This window comes from Homarus americanus, unplaced genomic scaffold, assembly GCF_018991925.1.
Source record: "Homarus americanus isolate GMGI-L3 unplaced genomic scaffold, GMGI_Hamer_2.0 scaffold9741, whole genome shotgun sequence".
Taxonomy (NCBI): Eukaryota; Metazoa; Arthropoda; class Malacostraca; order Decapoda; family Nephropidae; genus Homarus; species Homarus americanus.
Window position 1 is genome coordinate 374,436 of NW_024747359.1, and position 22,396 is coordinate 396,831.

General features: G+C 36.4%; 1 protein-coding gene across 2 annotated transcripts; it reads left to right on the top strand.

Moving 5' to 3' along the window:
• Positions 1-274: 274 nt before the first annotated feature.
• LOC121879561 lies at positions 275-20,635 on the top strand. 2 transcript variants are annotated; one of them, XM_042386212.1, is made up of 12 exons: positions 275-2,952; positions 4,165-4,365; positions 4,493-4,641; positions 5,541-5,669; positions 6,354-6,535; positions 7,165-7,357; positions 8,375-8,549; positions 10,536-10,715; positions 10,859-11,071; positions 14,248-14,559; positions 17,014-17,111; positions 17,499-20,635. In XM_042386212.1, the coding sequence occupies exons 1-12, from the start codon at positions 333-335 to the stop codon at positions 17,607-17,609; spliced, it is 4,563 nt and encodes a 1,520-aa protein (XP_042242146.1). In that variant the 5' UTR covers positions 275-332; the 3' UTR covers positions 17,610-20,635. The 2 variants fall into 2 exon arrangements, with proteins under 2 accessions (XP_042242146.1, XP_042242147.1); XM_042386213.1 differs by having other exon boundaries at positions 10,859-11,065.
• The last annotated feature ends 1,761 nt before the right edge of the window (positions 20,636-22,396 follow it).

The following is a 22,396-nucleotide window of genomic DNA, read 5'->3' on the forward strand; positions in this document are numbered from 1 at the left end:
GTTTTATAATTCATTCATAGCTTCATACTATATAACAATAATATAAGTAAAGTATCGTAAATATTACTCACCACAACTAACAAAAATGTTTTCAAGAATTTTATTGTTCGTTTTTATAGGATGTCATGCTGTATTAACGAGGAATAATACATGTAAACAAATACCATTGCTAGTCCTCGAGCCTTACTACATTCCAGCGTGGGGAAGACTCGTTCGTTATAGCAGTGAGGTGAGGTAGCCACTCAGCCTATGGTCCTGGCTAGCCACCGAGCTTCTCATTGATCGTTGTCCTCTCGGAAGACCCCATAGGTAACTCCGAGACGGGGGTTCACATGTCACAGAACGGAACCCTAAACATTTCACGCGACGATGTTGGGGAGGGTACACGTGTGTTCATCGTCAAGAATGGAGGGAGTGATCAGGGTAATGGTGAAGGACAAGGAATGGCATCACTATCCCGAACACCCTCCATAAGCACCAGCACAAGTCAACATGGCGGCAGTGTTAGTGATAGTGGAGGGATGGGTAATTGTGAGAGTGATAATGTTATTAATGGGATGCTTAGGCCAGGGGATGAAGATGTAGATCCTACCTCAGATCTAGGTGCAGATCTTCAGCATATTGAAGAGTGGTTAAAAACACGCAGTGATAGTTTTTCGAGCTTTGATTTTGACCCCGAAATCAAACCCTCAGAAGTTGATATAAATGACTTCTTTAACCTCAAGAGTGGTGTGCAGTTTCATGTCAGTGGTCAAGACTATGGTTTAGTATTTTCCAAAGATAATACAAGTGATGCTGGTGCTTCAACAAGTACTATGTTGCCAAATCAGTTTACATTCCCTGACCTCGGTGACAGTCTTGGCGGCACGGGCAGTCGAAGGAATAGTTTTACAAAAAGGCTAGAGACACTGATGCAGGTGGATAAGGGTTTGTTTGAAGAATTGCTGTTAACAGACCCCAATAAGAAGTATGGCAACAAAAAATCAGAGAATTTACCTTCATTACCCGGAGAGGATCCTTCTCGAGGTTTATTTGAAGAGTTGTTGTTGCCCGGAGCACAGGAGGACTTGGCTCGTCACGCCCAGGAACTTCTTCTCACAGTGTCGATGGAGAAAAAAGAATCTAATACATCAGGTCAAGTAACCGGAGAGAATGAGTCGCTGCGTGAGCCAGTGGAATGTAGTGTTCCGCTGTCGGAGAATACCCAAGATGCGAGGAGTGACCATGAAACCTCCGACGAACTGGATCTCATGGTTAGGAATATTCAGCCGATCAAGTTGATGAGTCCGCAGGAAATAGAGAACATGGCATCAAGGCCACTAGGCTTTGATGAAACTCCTATCAAAACAGAAGTTCAAAGAAATAGAGACGGTTCTAGTCAGATGGAAGAAGATTTTAACTTCATGCCATTTGTTGCTCGGGGATGTGAAGACAATAGCACGCTTCCGCCAGATCTCTTGACAAGTCCAAATAGTGAGGTAGACAGTAAGCTCTCCAGTATATTGGCCATGGATGCGTCTAATGACACTCTAGAAATTCCGAGTTCTGAAGCCAGTGACATGCTTGAAACTCTCGGTAAAACTCCTCCAAAATTAGAAAGAAGCATTTCTCCGGGTACATTCTTGGTAAAATTGGAACCTAAGGAAAATCGAGAAGCGCGTGAGAAGACCCTCACACCAACAAATGTGTCAACGTCTAGTCAGCTTATAACTGTTGCTATGCCGCCCCCTTCAACAACATTTACCAATACAACAGCTTCTTTTCAACCTACTGTCCCTATATCAATTCTCAATGTAAATGATATTATTAGCACTGCCATAACTAAGACAACAACCACTCCTAGTAGCAGTTTGGTTACTGCTGTCAGTTGTAGTTCTGTTGTAAGCTTTACAACTGTCACAACTACTACCACTACTGCCTCAGTTAGTATGGCTCCTAAAGGACTTTTGAAAATCCCCTCAGGACCAGTCCGCACAGAATTGAAAAAACTGCCCATTGGTATGGTTCAACTTCGGCTCGCTGCACCACCGCCGCCAGTCACTTCCCTTGGTACTGCATTAACAACTGTGACAACAACAGCAAGTCCACAGCTGCCAAGACCTGCATTCATACTAAGGCCTCTGATTACACCTGGTCAACAACAACCATCTCAACAGCAAACCACAGTGTCAGAAAACCTAGTAACCTCTAAGGAAAGTACCAATGCTCCATTAACTTTCACACCACTTAAAATGGTAGCAGTACAGCCATCTAACAAACCAGGCACAGCCAATGTGACGATCACGGTTGACCGAAAAGCAAATTTGACCACAGTTAACATAGTGTCCTCAAACAATGAGCACACAGTTTTTAAAATTAATACTTGTGATTTGGTGCGTGCCGTCTCCAGCATCCGAGAGCCACATTTAGACCCATTGGGTCTTACTCCACAGCAATTGCTGCGTTCTGCTCACACTGCTCACCGTCTGATTCAGGAGGTTCATCAGCAAGGGGCTGCACGTCAACCCAAAGGCGCTGGTAAAGATGCTTCCCCAGGCCCACAAAATTTTGAAATCAATCAGGCCTTGCAAGAAGTTAAGGCACCAATCTCACGAATGCAGCAAGGTCAGTTAGCGCTGTTGAGACAGGCAGCAGCTGCAGCAGTCTCCACAGCAATTTCTACTACTGTAGCAAATACCACTAGTGAAACATGCCAAGCTGTCACAAGTAGTGGTATGTGCACAAGTATTGGATCAACCATAGTAGGAACAACACCACTGTTTACTACTGCTTCCACATCTGGTTCTGTTATGATACCTACAACAGTGAATGCAACTGTATTAAATACTGTCAAAGGTGTAGTATCTAGCTTAACATCACAGAAAGTACTTGGGGATACATGTGTGTCACCAGTTCGCACGGAGGTGAGGTCTTCGCGCCAGACTACAGTCACAGCTGCTGAGAAATCCCATAGTAAGTTATATGAATCTATTCAGTGTGGTTCATGACAATACACTAGTTAAATACAGTACTGTACTGTATAACAACATCTCTGCAAAGTAAATATATAAAGCAGGCACCAAAAAATTAAGAGTTGGGATTTTGTTTTTGTTTGTAATATAAAGTATGTAGCCAATGGGTATGTTGTTTGAACTACAATATATTGAATTTGCTATGCATTATCCCTCAAGGATTACCCTTATCCTGCATTACAAATGTAAAGTTGTGACAGTAAGATGTAATTTCTGTAATGTGCTTATCACTGGTCATGATTGTACAATTCCATCCAAGTAGAATTTGGTCTGGTTATATAAGATTAGGATTTCTGCATACTGGGGAAGATTTAGGTGGGTTAGATAATCTGAAGGACCCCGTTCTTTTTATGTTCCAAGAATTTTGTGTTTCACAATTAAATGGAATGGTGGCGAGAGTGTACAACCATTTTCTCCTTTTCCACCCCTTTGTGGTAATCCCATTTATGTGGGTTTTATTATGAACCAGCCACTGGCCAGTTACTAATTCACCTGACATCTTGACCTGTTTAAATCATGGCTGAGTTTAATTACAGGTATAAATATCTGTACGGCAACATTGGGGTCACAACCAAATCTTAAGTTGTCTCTTTTTATGGGTGAAAATTGAATGACTTTCGAGACACACAACTTTATCTCAAGTGAGACAACGTGACGATCACAGTAAGAGACAGTGTTATGAAATTTGGTCTTAACCCCTATTACCCCTATTTCCATACTGTCAGCCTGTGTAAACCAGCTGTACCATTAGCCACAGCATTAAATTATTTCTTTGATAAAATATCCAACCCATTGACATCCTCTTTGGGTCTGCTAGGTAGACTTAGTCAAAACTGTGTAAACTGATTTCTGCTGTAATGCTAAGGCTAAATCTGTACCTGAAGTAAACCCATTCTGATCTCTCATGATTGCAGGCTCAGCTTCTTGTATTGTCTATTAATATTACTTATCAGTTACAGGTACTGATAATTGAATACAGTACCATAGTAACTTTTAAGTCCTCTGTTTGGTAATACATACAGTATTTTTTTTTTAATTTATGTTAAATACCAAATAAATTATAGGTATTTATTGTAAACTGAAATAAATTAGAATTATTTTAAGATTCTTCTCAGAATATTTTGTTATAATGTTTTCATATTATCCAAAACAGTAAAGAGTGAGGGTGTTGGTGTGTCCCTACGTCCTGGAGCCCCACCAACTATGGTTTCAGTGCCTTCTGTCCTGGACACACTATCAGCCTCCTCACTCATCCCTGCTGACCTCCTACAAACATCTGATCAGTCGCCTTCTTCCTCTGCCCACATACAAAGTGATGATGACCTTAATGATGAAAATCCCGAGATGTGCACAGGTTAGACATTTATTTTTTGTGTAGTGTACTGCATATAGGAGGGTCGTTATTTTGGATGAGTATGAAAAGCCCCTAGAGCCAGGTACAGTATTAGTTTTATTTAATGGTTACTTGACTGTTCTTGCAGTTTCAGATGAGGTTGCCAACAAAGCCTTGGAAGAACTTGGTATTCACATAGATTCTCTTCAGTGTGAACCCTCACCACAGGGGGGCAAACGTTGGCTCTGTCCCATCAAAGGCTGCAGCAAGCATTTTCCAAAGCTTTCATCTCTAAAGGTACAATTAGTTTCTCAAGTGTGCACATTTGCTTTCTGCCATTATAATATTTTCTTGTTTTTTTAGGGACTATGTAGTGTTTCAGGGAAAAAAATTGTGATAGAAACTTACAGCGACAGTGATGAGGGAATTTCCAAATAAAGCCATATTTTAAGACCCATTCCTGGCCCCCATGATTTTCCACATTTCCTCAGTAAAATGGTCTTACTGTACTGTATAAATATGTATTAAGTTTGCAGTAGTTCTTGTTACCCCTCTGGAAGAGCTTACTCTACAATGGAATATTAAAATATGATACATTTGCTGTGTCTTTTTAAGTTCTATGTTGTTCGGAGATACAGCTGTTTCATCTGTGGGCTTCATATATGAACAGTGAAAAGTAACCATGATGAAGATACAACTACTTTACTATGCCAAAGAGAGGAATGACTCACGACTAAACACATTAGAAGTTAAATGGTTAGATAAGGGCAACTTTATTATTCCAATTATGTCAGAGGATGCCTTTTAGTCATAGCCAGATCTTTCATACTGTAGTTTTCTGACTGATCGACTGGTTGACTGTGTTGTGGTGGTGAGAGTTATGTCTTACGGTATGTTTCATTTGCTTTATCATCCACTTAAGAATTAAACACTTTTTTATATCATTTCCTATTCTCATTATGACCTTGACTGGCCTGTCTGATCCCCATTTTGTTCCACATCTCATTCCTATATTTCCATCTGCATGTGAGGTATATTAACTGTGTGTGTGTAAATGTCCTCTAATAGATACAGTACATTAGTTCTCTCGTCTGTTAAGAACACAGGGGAAAAAATATGACATTAAGTCCTGTCTAAACTTTTACTGTACATAGTTTTATAAATACAGTAATCAAGGTATTCTTTCTCCTTTCAAGGTTCACTTGCTGAGCCACAATGGAATCCGGCCGTATAAATGTAGTTATGAAAATTGTGACTGGGCCTTTTACACGTGGTATAAGCTGAAGCGACACATTGAAACACATCTGAAGAGAAGGGACTATGTGGTAAGTTATCCATTTCATCAAAACAAATGTTCCCCAAGTACCACACATGAGATGTGTTTCTCCTCTCTCGTGCCTAACCCATATGCAGTACCCTTATATTCCATCTTATCATTTTTTCCCTCCTCATCCTTAACATTTCATCAGCAATTCCATCCACTTCTTCATTCTTTACCCTTGTTAAACTTACTTGCAGCTTACCTTGCCTCTTCTTTATTATCTTCCATTCCTCCAGGTCTCAGACAGGATAGATACACCTGCTAAATATTTACTAGTAGTTGATCAAAACGCATTTCCAACCTCCCTTCCCTTTTTGCTTTAGTTAATTTTTTCTGCATTATATCCTCTCATTTATTTTGAATTACATTTCAATTTTTTTCTTGGATTGCTCACCCTAAACTGCTCTTTAAAATTTTGTGAGAAACACAAAGAAAACCATTTTCCTCATCTGTTATCTGCTCCTCATTTTCATTTTTGTACCAACATCTTGACTGTCTGTACTGTGCATCTATCTTTCAAGTTCCTTTATTACAACTGGTGTTTGTTTGCCATGCTCTTCTCTTTAACTAATATCACCCAAATCACCAAACTGCTTATTCCACCATTCTTTCAACCTCAAAATAACAACTCTCTGCATATTTCAGGTTCTGTACAAAATTGTTGAATTGTGTCTGAATATATTTTCAGTGTTCAGAAACCAACTGCAACAGGAGATTCACCACAGTTTATAACCTCAACACACATCTTCGCCTGCACCAGCGTCCAAAGTGCTGGATGTGCTCACTGCCAGAATGTACTCAAGCTTTCCACACCCGACGGGAGTTGGAGGTACACATGAAGACTCACAAGGATGTTGAAGCTCCATACAAGTGAGTGTATAGTGTACTCTGTGATGCTTGTTCAAGTACTGTGAAATATTTAGTTTACTTGAAGATTACTATTATCATTATTCCTTGCTGCCTCACAGGCCTTGTCATCCTTTTGAGACTGAATTTTGAGTTTAATGTTTAGTAGCAAGAGGCCAGAAGTGATAAATGGACAAACGTCCTGGATATTAGTGATTGAACATTAAGTAAACCAAGTGAAGTTACAAAGATCATGTATATCCAGGATGAAAAACAGAGATTTATGTCAAATAATTAATTGGAGTGTATAAGAACTTGAGCTGAAATATTCATGTTTCATTGTACATCATAGTGGCCACTTAATTATCATATGTATTTGAGAATTATCTTATATTTTGCAACACAGGGTGGCACCTGTTCACCCTCCCAAGTGAGAGCTAACTCAAGCTCATGGAAACTTCCAGTGAGATAGGCATTTGAGACAATAGAAAAAGTGGGGGGAGAATTGAAAGGATGAACGTGCAAAAGGCAAAGTAAGAAAGGTTTACTGTACGCTACCTAGAAATTTTACAACCAGTTGGGGCATATTCATGTTAGAGAGGCTCTTCTGATTTTATTCATTAATTTAGTTATATGTTTTATTAACTTCACAGATGTGGTGTGGATGGGTGCAGCAAATCTTACTTCACCCCCAACTCGCTCACATCACACATGCGTAGTCATCATAAGGAGGAAGAGTTACGATGCCAGTGGACAGGATGTGGCAAAAAATTTGACAAGCCCTGCAGACTTAAAGCACACATGAGAGTACACACAGGCCAGAGACCATTTGTGTGCACATTTGAGGTTAGATAATTTTGCCTGGCATATTTGTACTTGCAAAAGAAACTTCATACCTTTGTATAATATTTATGGTAACTTGTTGCATCCATATTCATTTTAACTTGAACAATTATGTAACTTTATTAACATACAAATACTTTAAGTCTATGGTATATGAGCTAACCTGTTTACACCTGAGGCCAATGTGTAGGGAGGGAGTGGTTGGCTACTATACCAGTGTCAGCTAGTACAGTACTGTATCTCAAAAGCCATGTCAGAGAGGTTCTGCTAATTCCAGTTTTCCGTATTGGTTTTTGTATTCATTTTGGCCTTAAACCCCCAAAACAAAACCCAACCTAACCAAACTGTTTAAACTAACAATACCAGACTTGTGGCTTTTGCATAGAAATTTAATTGTGATTCTGATTTTAAGAACTAGTTTTGCTCAGTTCATAAACACTTAAAAGGAGATCCTCAATTTTCTTAGGATTAATCTTATTGTCATTACTGTTATATGATACAGTGGGGTATGCTATAACGAACGGATCCTACTACGAATATTCCTATAACGAACGGTTTTACCTATAAAATTGAGAATGCTATAACGAACGAAACTCCTACAACGAACATTTTAAAAAAAATTTTTTTTTTTTTTTTTTACTAATTTATTGTTTTTTTTTATTACAGGTATTAATGATATTCTTTATTTCAGGTGTTTAGATGCATATGTATGCACTTTTTTACAATTTTTACAATTTTATATTATATTTTTCAGTGTTAAGTGGTTGTATTTGGGGGCCTGGAACGGATTAATCCTATAATGAACGAATGCTATAACGAACAAGGTTCTAGAACCAATTAGATTCCTTATAGCATACCCCACTGTATAAACATGAAAACAAAATGAAATGAATATACCTATATTAAGTATGGCTGGCAGATTAGCTCTGTTTCTGTTTTTTATTTTTTGTACATGAAGGGTTTTGAAGAGAGTGGCAATTAATGAAGGATTAAGCTTGATGTATTGATTTGTCATTTCAGGGTTGTAACTGGTCATTCCAAAGTGCAAGTAAATTAAGTCGTCATCAGCGAAAACACACCAACGACCGGAAATTTACCTGCCCCATCTGTCAAAAATCCTTTCTCCGGTCCGAACATCTTAAGGGCCATTTGCTTATCCACACAGGGGTTCGAAACTTTCAGTGCCCCATTGAACGTAAGTTTCTAAATACCCCTTTTTATATACAATGCCGTATACAGTAGATGTACATATATTTGTGTATTATTATTCAGTGTGGGACATCCTGCTAAGCAACACTGTTTAATGATTTCATTTTATAAAATTTGAAGAAGAATATCTATCTTTTGTGTAGTACTGTATTTCAATCATTTAATGCCTTCCCCTTTTTGGGGGGAAGGCGAGTGATAAGCTTAAGAAATTTTTCTGCTGGTCACTTGCTTGTGAGTAAAAGAATCAAGTTGTTCAGAAAGTCTGTTGGTAATGAGTTTAAGTAAATGTAGGAAAACAAAGAACACTGGAAATGGAATATGACTGGCGTTGCTTGAGTACAAGAGACAATGGTTGATCACTTTGATGGATCTAAAGGTCACCCCATGACATTAGGATTCATAAGGAGAAAACTGAAAGGTCCCCTACAAATAGCTTTTTGAGGTCCCTAACCCCACTGTATAACTCATTGCCAGTATAATTTTCTCAAGCCATAAATATATTTGCTTGCAGCCTCGCACCTCAAAAATAGATAATTTGCTGGCCAGTTACGGTATATTATATAGATTTTTATTGTTTCAAATATACGTATTTATTTAACCAAACTTTTATATAAACTATTAAGGATTGTTTGGGTAAAAAAAGTTTTTCTAAATTAATTAGAACTGCTTTTTTTGGACTCTGATATCAACATTTCTTTGGTCTTTTCATAAAAGAATTGAGTCCCCATCATTTTATCATGTCAAAATATTTTGTTTAAGGATCATTCATTGGAACAGTCTCGTAGAGAATTTATTCTGGATCATTATGGTAATAAAAGATTATACTTTCACTAGCCGTGAATATTTTTTCTCGTGCTCATGGTTTAAATGTAATGAGAGTGTTTGCCTGTGGGAGGTGAGATGTGTTGTTTAGAATCGAGATGCTGAGCATAGTTTAGACTCTTGGACTGAAGAAAAACTTTCCCAAATACCCAGAAACATTCCGGGGATGTGTGATAGTGTCTGCCCGTACGAGATGTATAATTGAAACTCTCGGAAACTTTTCCCAGTATACGAAAAATTTCTGGGGATGTTGGATTTTTTCCGGTTTGAGAGAATCTTCTCATTAGCTGGAATCTCTCATTCTCTGAAGAGCTCTGCACCAATTGCTCTGACTAACGGGGACATCACTACTAATTTGTTTACATCCTTAATTTTTTTTAAGCTGCCTTACATGAAATAAGAGATGGCATGGAAAGTTTTTGAGAACTTTGGTTTTCCTGAAGTAAAATATGTACAGTACAGTTGTACCCCGCTTAACGTGGTCAATTGAACCCACAGGGTACCGCGTTAAGTGAACAACAGAACATATGGGATTAATTCCAATAGAGACTGGCCCGACCCCCAAACTCCACTTTTTGACGACACACAACTATGTTGTAGTAAAAATATTATCTTAACTTTATGATGGTATGCACACACAATTAATAATTAAGAGAAATATCAATAATATTAGGTCTTTTAACACTTACATTAGTAGAAAAGATGGCTGGGCACACGGGGATGGGGGGTTGGTTCCGAGGCAGAGGGCAGATTATTGGCCCTCACCTGTATCAATTGTATCACTATCCACCACAGAGGCTTGCAGGGCCTCTTTGTCAAACCCCTCAAAGTCCATATAAGTCCATATCCTCACTATAATTATCACTATCACTGACTTGGGCCGGCTGTGGTGGGTGGCGGGTGAAGAACTCGGTAATGTTTTGATGACTGGGCGACCTTGTGCGCATCGTGCCCGCGCCGCTTCCCGCGTATATGACTAGATGAACCGCTTTAAATGAAAGTTCGGTTCTGGCGAGGCACCGCATATATGAGAAATCGCGTTAAGTGAAACCGCGTTAAGCGGGGTACAACTGTATATGATGTTATGTTAGTGTGCCTAATCATCCCACTTTATATTTAGGAACTTACTCATGTGGTTAATTCTTTGCAGATTGCAATGCTAAGTTCACTGCCAAAAGTAGCTTGTATGTACATCTTAAGAAACATGAAGGAAAGACTAAGGAAAATAACAACAAAGTTACTTATCACTGCCCAATAGATACCTGTGATAAGAGCTACAACTCCAAGTTTAATCTCCGTCAACATATGCTCAAGAACCATACTATACTGAGTGAGATAAAATTTTGATGTTTTGTTTATGTTGCTAAACAGATTTTAAGTAATATGTAGCTCATGTTGAGAGGAGTCATTAGTAATAGAATTTCTTCTTATGTTGTTCTTTAATATGATATATTAACACCTAATTTTTGGCAGCCACAAATCAAATGGACTACATAACACTGCTTAGTGACAAGGACCTGATGATGGACCAACTCCTGCCTTTAACAGCTGGGGGTACATCATCTTCATCAGTCACACTTGACTCCAATGTGCCATCCTCCACATTTTCTTCTGCATCTCCATCTAGTGATGCTCAAGCAACATTACTCTCAAGCATTGAACTCATCAATGGGGATATAGGTGCTGGTCAGTTGCCTTTTGTTTTCACTTTATGCTCAAAAATATTGAATTCATACAAGTACATCTCTTCTTTTCATTTATCATTCCATGTATTTATTGCTCATAAAGTAGGTAGCCAAGAATCTGAAGCATCACAAACAGTCTTTTGCATCCTTATTTTAAGATAATGGTAAAGAGATGAGCTGGAGGATATTTACAGATCCAAGAACTAAAATGTGAGCACTGGACACCAAACAGTCAAGAAGCTTTTAGTCAGATGTGTTCTTATGTGCTCCTCCTTTCACACAACACACAATCCATGTTGACTAAAAAAGTCTAATGTTATTACTCTTAAGAAAATCAGTTAAATAAAGATTAAAAATGTAACATATTGGATTGGGTGAAGAAGTTCCCAGACAGACTTAGGGATGAAAAGATGGTACGGACGTATGGCATGTATGATAAATGAAGGGAGTGTGGATAGTGTGAGGGCTGCTGAAAATCAAGATGAGATATTAGGAGAGTCGAATGTGGTGGAGACTGAAGGACACAGCCAGAGGAATGCTCTGACAGAAGGAAATGGACAAATAAGGGGTAGGAAGATATACAAATGGACACATGGAAAGGTAGGGATTGAGAAATGGGGTGAAATTTATATGGTAAGTGACTTAGTAATCCCTTGTGTATAGGCTCCTCTCCAAACTGAATAAAATCATCTGGGTTTAGCAAAATAAAGTATTAAAAGTGGCATCCCCGTAGTAAAGTAATTAAGATTTACTGGTGTCCTGCATCACTGAATAAGAATTTTAGCACCACATTAGTGAGTTGGTTCCCGGGCCGGTGGAAGTTGTTTGGACTAACTTCCTAGCCCCCATTAGTCCCTGTTCACCTAGCAGTAAAGTAGGTACCTGTTGTAAGTCGAAAGTTGCGAATTCTTATTCAGGGAAAGTTGTTGGAGCTTCCAATAACTTGATGACATAAACCACTGACTCTTCAGGCTTCTACGCCCTTAACTCATGAGACATAAAGGCAAGCACGAACTTAGCATGCTTCCTTGTTGGGCGCTGTAAATGCTTCTGCGCTTCACCTTACACAAGGATGTAGGGGAGTGCCCAATAAATAAAAAAAAAAAATGCGAGTTGGCACTGGATAATGAAGGAAGGGATATACAGCATTTCCTTGCATATTGGGCACATCATCATGGAAGACACACACACACACTTAACTATCTCGAAAAAAAAAATATTTGAAGAAACAGCATCTTCATTGTCAATGTTATCAAATACAATATAATGTCTTATACATAAATTACCCATATCTTATATTGTACTGTATTAACAGTTCCTTTCTTGCTTCTCTTCACTGAGGAACAGTTATCATGAAGTGGACAGTTTTATCCATTTTGGGAACTCGGAAAAAGAAAAAATAAGGCACTTTGAACACTTGTAAGCATTGTCTATACCTGTTGATATCATCTGCTTTGTACTTGTCTAAACACTCGCTATTGTTGCAACTACAGTATTAAAATGTCAAGCTTCAAAATGTATAATACAATACATGTACTGTATGTTATTCAATGCAATTTTTTTTTTTTTTTAATAAATACAACATTCAAGATTACCAGTAAATACTCACAACTACCACTACAGTACTGTACTGTATGAGGCAAAACATGTGTTCCAGAATCTGGGTGCTTAGTTGAGATGAGTTAAAGTCTTTTGTTTCGTATCAAATAATGAAAAAATATTTAATAAAACCTAATTATCAGCTAAATATAAATCAGTAAGTACTAATGTTTTTTTTTAAGTGAGACTAAGGTGGTTGACATCCTTACTGTAGTGTTGTGTACAACTTATATGTTGTGCTTGTGTTTTTGATCAGGCTGTATTGCTACAATTTGTTGGCAGAGATGCCAACTAATCTAATTCTTATGATGTTTTCTTCGTAATTTTCATTCTTGTTGGTAACTGTTAACCAGGAATCTAATAATTTCCAGTGATTGTCCAATTGTTACACATAATCAAAGGAAACAGAGGGGAGCATCAATTATGTTTAGAAAATATGAATTCATGCTTCCTGACCAGGTAATAGCAAAACTGCTTTATTCTTGAGGTAAGAAATAACTTTTATTCTAAATATTTTTCATTAGGTGGCTGGATTACTGGGACTAATGTCCTCAAATATTACCATCATGGTTTTAGTCGATGTCCTCATCCCTCTTGGGTTAACCTTTGTCATTTCATGTAAGATGCAGGATTAGTTTTGGAGAATTTGGGGGGAGAAAAGCACATCTTATAAGGCAGAAAATATATTGTGGAAAAAAGAGAAATGAAAAGTGTTAAAGTGAAATGGGGTAAAGTAATGTTGGAGGAAATAAGACAGTGTTTAAAGCTTAAGAAGTGTAATGAATCAGGAGTGGATGGAATCACTGTAGAAATAATAATAATATATGAGAGTTAATGAAGTTATTATGGATGACAAGAGTGTATAAGTAGTGATTGGTGGAGGAAATTTGTCCCTGAGGAAGAATTAACCTTTATACTACTGACTCGGTAGAAAAATAGGTCGGCGAATGACTACTGCTTTTACTGGTTCAAATGCAAGCAGCAGACTATTTAGGATACATAGACCCTTATTCTTTGTGGCCCTTTCCTTTAGAGGCAAGTTTATCTCAGTACGTTACTTAGTGAGTGATTTTCTCATGCATTCTCAACCCTCGCCAAACTCACAATCAACCACAAATCAAAGAGTTATTTAAGAGGGAGATTCAAAAGAGGTGGCTTGATACTATAGTAATGTTTCATTAAAGTGTGGCCAAAGAATCTTAAGAAGACGACATACAGCAGAGAATAATTGTGTAATGAAGTGGAAGAGAGAATGAATAGATGTGAAGTGTTGGTACAGTGTGGAAGTGTTGATTCTTTTTATTTCACACGTTAAATTGGGGATAAGTGAGTTAGTTGAGTTTTTTTCTTTCTTTTTCATCATATTATATTTAATGTTTTGTGAGGTTTAGTATACAGTAATTGTGGACCTCTGTTTATTTGGATATAATTTACAGTTGTTGAGTCACCAGTTTTGGAAAGGTAATATCTTTCTGTGTACAGTACTTTATCCATGGAATTCAAAGTGCTATTTTATTTACTTATTTATTCTATTTTTAGCACTTTTTCTTATTTTGTTGTTTTGTTTACTCTTTGTAGATGGAAATAATATTCCTCCCATTATTGTGATGGAGGGAAGAAGTGGTGCTGAAGCCATTGACAGCATGGACGTCAGCATGGCAGACACACTCATCGGAACAGCATCGGCTGCAAGCGGTGCAGAAGTGGAACCCCTTGATATGGCCACCATCACAAAGGACGCCGCTGAAGACATAATTGTGTCTGGGGGTTCTGCTCGCACAGATGTTTTAGGGAATATTATACGCTCTCAACGTGCTAAAAAGAGGCAACAGTTGAACTTGGCTAAGAAGATAGCAGAACTTGGTTGTCACACATCCAGTGATCATTCCAGTAAGCCAATCAGAAAATCTTGAAAAATCTTATGAATTGTCTGTTTATTGATGCAGTCATTTTTATAATTATCAAGCCTGTTTATTGATTTAATTTTAGTTTAATTTATTTATTTTCTGTGTGTATCTGTGCTAGCAAATGTTAAGTGTGAGAGAGAGAGAGAGAGAGAGAGAGAGAGAGAGAGAGAGAGAGAAAGAGAAAGGGAGGGTGCTCTGTTCCTCCATATTAGCAGTGAATGGAAGGAGTGTTGTTGATAGATAAAATGAAAATAAAGTAGGTAGGCACTCAGAAAGATGTGTACAGCATGATTGATTTTATGTTAATATAACTAATGAAAATCTGAAACTTCGGTAGAACCTCTCTAGTTCGCTTTGATTTTGGACTGACCATTTAACAGATGCATATTTTGCGAACTAACGAGTCATTAATAACGTGAATGCAGTAGACCATGGGACCATGAAATCAGTATGTTGGGTATGTGGAAAATGTCAAGGTTCGTAAAAACGTTACGTTTGGACCCAGAAGCCACAAGCCCAAGTTATCTGACACCCGGTATATAAAATACTTTATATTATAAATAAGTAACAAATGACCCAATAAGCCCACATTAGGCATATGCTCTGTTAATAGGGTTGAGTACAATACAAACTACAATACTGTACAGTGTAATTATATAATACTATATATACTCACCAACCAAAGAGCTGGACTTTTTAACTCTTAAACTGGGCCCATCATCAGTGGAAGTTAGCTGTAGCGACTGGTGCCATCATCAGTAGACTTTTCATGTTCTTTGTATTCCATTTTAGCACATACGCAGGGGACTAGGGAATCCTTGGCTGCCAGTTAAGGTTTAAGAGAAACTGATGGAGATACAGAATATAAGTCTTCATCCAGCTGTTCCTTACATAATTGGGCAAAATTAAAAAAAATATTATCTCTACAGGTCAATTTTCCATTGATACAGTATTATTATTACTATTTTCCCCCCTTTCTTCCCTTTCTTATTTGAATTTACTGGGAATATGTCAGCTGTATATAAATAATGCTAACAAGGATGTGACAATTTTTTTTAAATTTTCTTAGGCCAAGGTCACCACTGGATGTGGGCTAAAGTTATAATGGGCCGACTTCACTGAAAGTTTCGACTGTATTTACTAAGTGTCTTTCATGTGCCTAGAGTGTTTTATCATTTGATACGGTTAAGGTTTTCCATCGTGCTGTTTTCTTTCGTTATTTGGTAAATTTTTTCTCATCATAAAAAGTTGCAGGTACAGGATTATGTAACCAACTTGACTCTGCAGTTAATTGTTGAATAGCGGATGAGGGGTGTACACTGCCACATCACACTGATCATTGTGGTAGTGTGGATTTTGGGGACTTTCAACATTAACTTCACAAATACAGTATGAGCTAAAATTTTCTGTTAAATAGTTCTTAGGGATTTTTTCCTTTAAATGTTTTTAGATAAAGACTGTTGCATATTTGGGCAATTTTGATTCCTAAATAAAGTCAACGTAATATAAGCCATTTTGCAGAGCACTGCTCAGCGAATTAGAGAGGTTCTCCAGTAATCTGTAATTGTATTTTATTGTGATATATCTCACCCTGATCAAACATTCCTTGTAAATATTTTGGTTTGCACATCATGATATACAGTATTCATGCATTATCCTCAGTTAAAATTTTTTATTAGTTATACATTTCTCTCCAGCATCTACCCTCATCATTATGTTTGGTAAAGATGTGGGAGTTGTTTAATATTAATCCTGTCTCTATTTGACTGTCCATAATGATCTTGTATTATGCTAGTTTTAGTTGTTCTTTTATTTAGAGTCAAAATCAAAAGTTCATCAAAAATCCCCAGCCAGCATTGGGTTTCTATTCCTAACACATAGATGGCGCTCATTCCACCAAAATGTAGAGCATTGTCTTTTTGTAACTAGACTGCAGGTCAACCATTGGTGAAGAAAGACATAATGCTGGCTGGGGATTTTTGGCAAACTTTTGATATTGACTGTACTGTACATATACTGTATATCCTCTCCTTATTATCACCCCACCAGTAGCCTGAGGGCTTAAATTTCTGTGTATCTAACTCCCTGCTACAGTACTCAGTGGCTAGACTTGAAACCTGCCATTGGTCTTGCAGGTAGAAGTGTTATGGGGTATTACTTTTTTATTCCTTTACTTATATTGGACATCAGGGTTTGTACTTTGGATGTCAACTCCCTCCTTAGTTCCCCCCACCCCTCCTACCCACCCCTATTGATTTTAAAACTTGAATGCATATTGGATATTTGTTTCTGGAATAGAGGATTTTTGAATGCTCTGTGCACTTGGCTTACAAAAATGGGATTGTGGAGGAATACTCTTGCATTCTAGTCCACTTGTTTTTCAGGTATTTTTTCCCAGACTGACAAAGAGTAATCAAAATATTGTACTGTATTTCAGCTGGGGAAGGAGTGGTGAGTTTTACCAATGATGTTGTGTTGTCAGCCTCTGCAGTAACAATGTCTGCTACATCACATCTTCAATCTGCACTCTTACAGGTAAATGTAAATATTTTCTCATATTACAGTAGTTTATTTGCATATAAAAATATTTTTGAAGTGGTTAAACTTCAGGCACCGAAGTACCATATATTAACAGATATGATCAAGATTTTTGTTTACTTTATGCAGTGATTTCTTGTTAAAAATTTATTTTTTATTTTTATTTTATAAAAGACTTATTTTTACAGTAATTGAGCCCATTGCTGGGGTCCCCAAACTTGGATACTTTTGTTGGACTTAGTGTATGTAACGTGCAAATATCATAATCGGGTTATCGTGAATATTTAGTTTTAGATTTGAACATATTATGTTACTCGGCATAAAATTTGCATTTAGTTTGCCATTTGTGGAAGATTGTTAAAATGTGTGTTGCTTCAACCCCAGGATGATGGTGTTGGCAGTGAGCTGTACCAGGAGAGTCTGATGGGCCATGATCTCCTGTCTGATCCCACCACCGATCCACAGTCAACTATCAACCTTCGAGACTTAGAATAATGTTTTTAGTTCTCCTAGAATCCTTTTTAGCTTGGGGAATGTCTTGTTTACAGGTACTGTAATTTGTATTTATGAACATACACATGTTTATTGTATTTAATACTGTATAATGATCTCATGCAACACAACTGTTATTGTGTAAAACTTTACGGGAATCATTTTCATTTGACTTGTAAAGTGGTATTCCTTAAAATTATTTTATATTTGGGAAGTTTCCAGTTTGAAGTCTAGATATTGACAAGAACATACGTGGTATTTATGGTGATCTTTTTCTTATTGGTGGCAGAGATTTTACTTTTTTATGAGTATTGACTGCCCTGAAGAGATCTGTAATGTATTTATTAAGCTTCTGAATTTCTATTTTGTTAAAATGTCTATTTTCTTTTGAGTAAACTGATGCCCATTGATGCTTAGTTAATTAAGTTAAAATCTTTAGCCATAGAAAATCAGAAGCAAATTATAGCATTTTTCCTTGTGAAATGTGATCATCTTCTGGGTCTACACTAATTTACATTCTTTGGTGGAGAAACGAGTTCAAAAGGTATTTTTTACTTAGGGAGTTAATTGGAAGATATCTTGCCAAGCTATTGTGCCTGGATTCTCAAAGAGCTCGTAAGCAATAGTAGATAATTTATAGTCTGCTGTTATCACTAATGGTCCATGTCTAATTTTGAAAAGCCCAATCATTAATGGAATAATCTAATGGGAATTAAAAAAATAAAAAATCCAAGAAAACCTATTCCAGTACACAGATGACAAATATATTCAAGTTCCATGTTATTTGAGACAAACTCACACCATGTGTAATCACAACTTTTCATTATACATATTGCTTGTTATATCACGTCACTGGATGACTAATAGTGGGACATTTTGGTGAAGATGAAAATATGAAGGGCCTTACCTCATATAACATAGGTCAGCATAAATTAACATTTTACCCCACCACAACTGAACATTAATTCACCATAAGGACTCTGAATCTGCCACATGATTGTGACACAAAGATGAATGCAAGGTTAATCAACATATCTATAATATTAATGGGTAAGAAAGGGGATTTATTATTTACAATAATCAAGATTTGGGTAAATAGTTAATAGTGGTAGATATTACCTCACAAGGTACTCTGCAAAAGGGACACAGAGAATGTATTACTAGTTTTTGTTACCTATAGTCATGTTTGTTTAGAAGAGATACATTCACTTATATTTTTTTGAGAATGCCATAGTTACTTTTATCCTGAGAAGATCACTGTGTGAGCTATGATCACAGAGGTATGAGACTACATCTTTCTTTGGATGGCTTTATTCTTTCTCTATCTGATATACTGATAGTATACTCCATAGTTACATTGAGCAAGTTGAGTGTTTATCAAGAAAAGTTTATTTACTGAGGATTATGCATTCATCCCAAAAATTAAAATTGAGCATTAAGCCATAATGGTAGAATGTCAAGTGGCTTTGTACACAACTTAGTTTTTGTTCGTCTGATTAATCACAAGACCAGTTTTACCCCGTTTGTCAAGTTTTAAGAATTACCCACATAACCATAGTGATCTCGGATATATTCTCAGTTTGTGGTATTTTATACCATCACCCACCTGGTGAGTTCTTGGAAAGTTAATATAAAAAAATAGTAACTTTTATATTTTGACAATAGATGAAGTTGCTTTTTGTAATAATTATTTTTACCTGGCTAGTAAATCCTTTACCAAGCTTTCCAAGCAGTCTAACTGATAATCATTTTCTACGGAAGGTTTCCTACTACTGTATTTCTCTCAGTGAGCCTTCACTCGTGTACTGTTGGGCATGTGATTTTTTCCTGATCTGCGATGTAAAATTGACCTCTTGCTCATATAATGCTGCCATCTTCTCTTGTTGACAGAAGCTTTATGGTTAGTTTTCTTATAGAAGAAATGGTATTATCGAATTTGGATCAGTTTGTGCAGTCTTTCCAGTGTAGTGGTTCCTGTGGTTGTGTTCGGAGTCCAACATTGGGGCAGGGTTAGTACTTTTAATCTTAAACACATTGTACATATTGGGTTAAAAAACCCAAGTTGCATAACACTGCCGTAGATGCTAAGAAGGGAAATTATTGTAGTACATTATTGCCTTTGCCAAAATTACTTAAACAAATATTTAACGGTCCATACATAGATGTACAACTTGAGGTGTATAAAGAGTTTTTCCTTAAACTTAGACAACTGTAAACCAGATTGTTAATATGAAAGAATTCTCTCAGTAACATTACTCTTTATCGAAATACTTGTTACATAGAGAAAAGTATTTAGATTTTTGAGAAAGCGATATGTCCTCACATAAGTAAAACAAAATTACCTAATACAGTTTTAAGGTGCCATGAGAAAATGTGCACATTAAGTGTGCAGGTCATTGGGCTTTAAGGGGGATTCAAACAGTGAAGAAGTCGAATTATGGGGTTACAGATATTAAACTTAGGGAGTTAAAGTTATGTTGTCAGTTATCCGATATTTCTTCTGTTTAAATTAAGGATACTTTAATCAGAAGAAATTCAGATGTGGTTTGTTGAAGATTGAAATTGAGATTGTTTTTGTGGTCAGTCAATATTATTGTTACATGTTGTAGAAATATATGCCTTATGAATATTATTGTGTTGTACACTGATTCACAACATATACTGTATTACTACCATTTTCATATCATCGTGCACATAAGTCCAGAGATTCGTAGCATAATAATGTGTGTGTGTGTATTTGTAAGGGTGACTCTAATGTTTAACTGTGTACAGTATTAGTGTTTTTGCATGCAGTATTTTATACATTTACGTGTTTCAGACAAATGTATAATTTACAAGAGCATTTCACATTTTTATTGGTATTGGTGTCAAGAACTATGAACTGTGAAGATTGAAGATTAATCTTGTGTATTTACTGTACTTATGATTATGATTCACTGGCATACATAATAAGTGTTCTCTTTTTTAAAAGAAAAATCTGAGAAATGAGTGTTATCAATAGATTTTCTCACTCATCTAGTACCAGCATGTCTTCTATTTTATATATATATATATATATATATATATATATATATATATATATATATATATATATATATATATATATATATATATATATATATATATATATATATATATATATATATATATATATATATTTCATGTAAATCCACAATATATATATATATATATATCAGTTATGTAAGTGTATTTGTAAATTTGAGTAACTATACAATACTTAACGTTACATAATAAGAAACAACTGTCATGAAGAATTCTTACATATCCTTGTAACACATTGTAATTTTTTTCAGCAGTGGGTTTAACTCAGTTAGAGTTATTCTTGTGCCAAAGTGTGGCTGTGATAAGCTGTAACTAGTGGTAGAATGTAAACATTGTTTTAAATGGTTGACAATTCACAACAGTTACTAATTTTAAATGGTTCAGTCAGACTATTTCCATAATGAGTCAGTATTGTGGGTATTTGTGTGGGGGTTTGTCATTAATCTAATTTATACTGAACCTCAAAATTACAATAATTTTGTTGATAAGCTTCATTTCGTCATGATTGGAGATCTTTCAATAACCTTAACCTCAACCCATTGACAATCTTTATACACCACTCACTAGAAGTGCATTTTGTCACTTAGGAAATACAGTTTAGATATTAAGGAAGAAGCAGTATTAATGTGTTTTGGGGTAAATAAGTTGATTAACCAGGGCTGCTATAATATAATACCCTTAAGTGTTTTGAGGCTTGACATAATGGTGTAGTACTCACTTTAAGCTGTCAATCTCTTAATCTAAAGAGACATGAATTGTTTGCTTTATTCTGTTCAGTGCATTCTAGCCTGACGATGGTTATGAAATTCTCTTTACAAGGTTTCACATACCCAGTATGTTGTACTTGTAATTTAGTTATACTGTACAGTACTGTATCATTTATTGTTTTAAAACTACCCAAGTGAATTCATTCTTATATTGCTTTATCAGCAACTATTTTAATGAACTAAGGGACAATTTGGAATAATTTAAAATGCACAGTTTCCTTGTAAACTAGAACCCAGTTTGTGATTAAAGTTTGATTGCCTTGATTAAGCATTTTCAGAGTTGGAGTGGACAACTACTGTAGGTGCCTACAGGTTACAAAACATCCTGGAGCTCTTCAGAAATTACTGCCAACAAATTCTTGCCTCACACAGTATAGAGCAGCATTTCTTAACCTTAGCACCCCATGTAGTCAGGTCTAGGCAGTCTAGCTCCCCCTTCATCTGATTACAGAAACTACAGTTGCTACAGGACTATAAAAAGTAAGTGAAGTACTGCTTGATAATTTATTTTGTACTGCACTTGACAGAAGCTCTTTCCAAGCACCCCCTAAACTCGGTTTCAGCACCCCAGGTTAAGACATGCTGGTATAGAGGATTTTTTTTTCTTTTCTTTTTTAAACTTTGTGGTGGAACTAAGATTACTACTGTATTATTCACTCTGGTAATATATCAATATTTTACTCTGTATTTGAGGTAATACTTTAGTCACTATGTTATACAGTACTTTATTTACTGGCTTGAATTCAAACTATTAACTCAAATTGGAAATTTATGAGGATAGGTTAATATGTGTTATTTATGAAATGCTATTTAATCTTTTGTAATTATTGGCTGTATTGATAGTACAGGTACTAATAGAGCTTCAGGATTATTAACCCTTAGCAGAAACATTTTCATTGGCAGGTTTTCATTCTCACAACAGTATTTAATTCAGTTTATTGTTATTGTGTGTGTGGAAAA

Excerpts from the sequence above, each read along its gene's own strand:
- LOC121879561 (XM_042386212.1), top strand. The coding sequence starts at position 333 with ATGTCACAGAACGGAACCCTAAACATTTCACGCGACGATGTTGGGGAG. Across the intron at positions 4,366-4,492 it reads AAATCCCGAGATGTGCACAG|TTTCAGATGAGGTTGCCAAC; the intron begins GTTAGACATTTA and ends CTGTTCTTGCAG. Across the intron at positions 6,536-7,164 it reads GATGTTGAAGCTCCATACAA|ATGTGGTGTGGATGGGTGCA; the intron begins GTGAGTGTATAG and ends TTAACTTCACAG.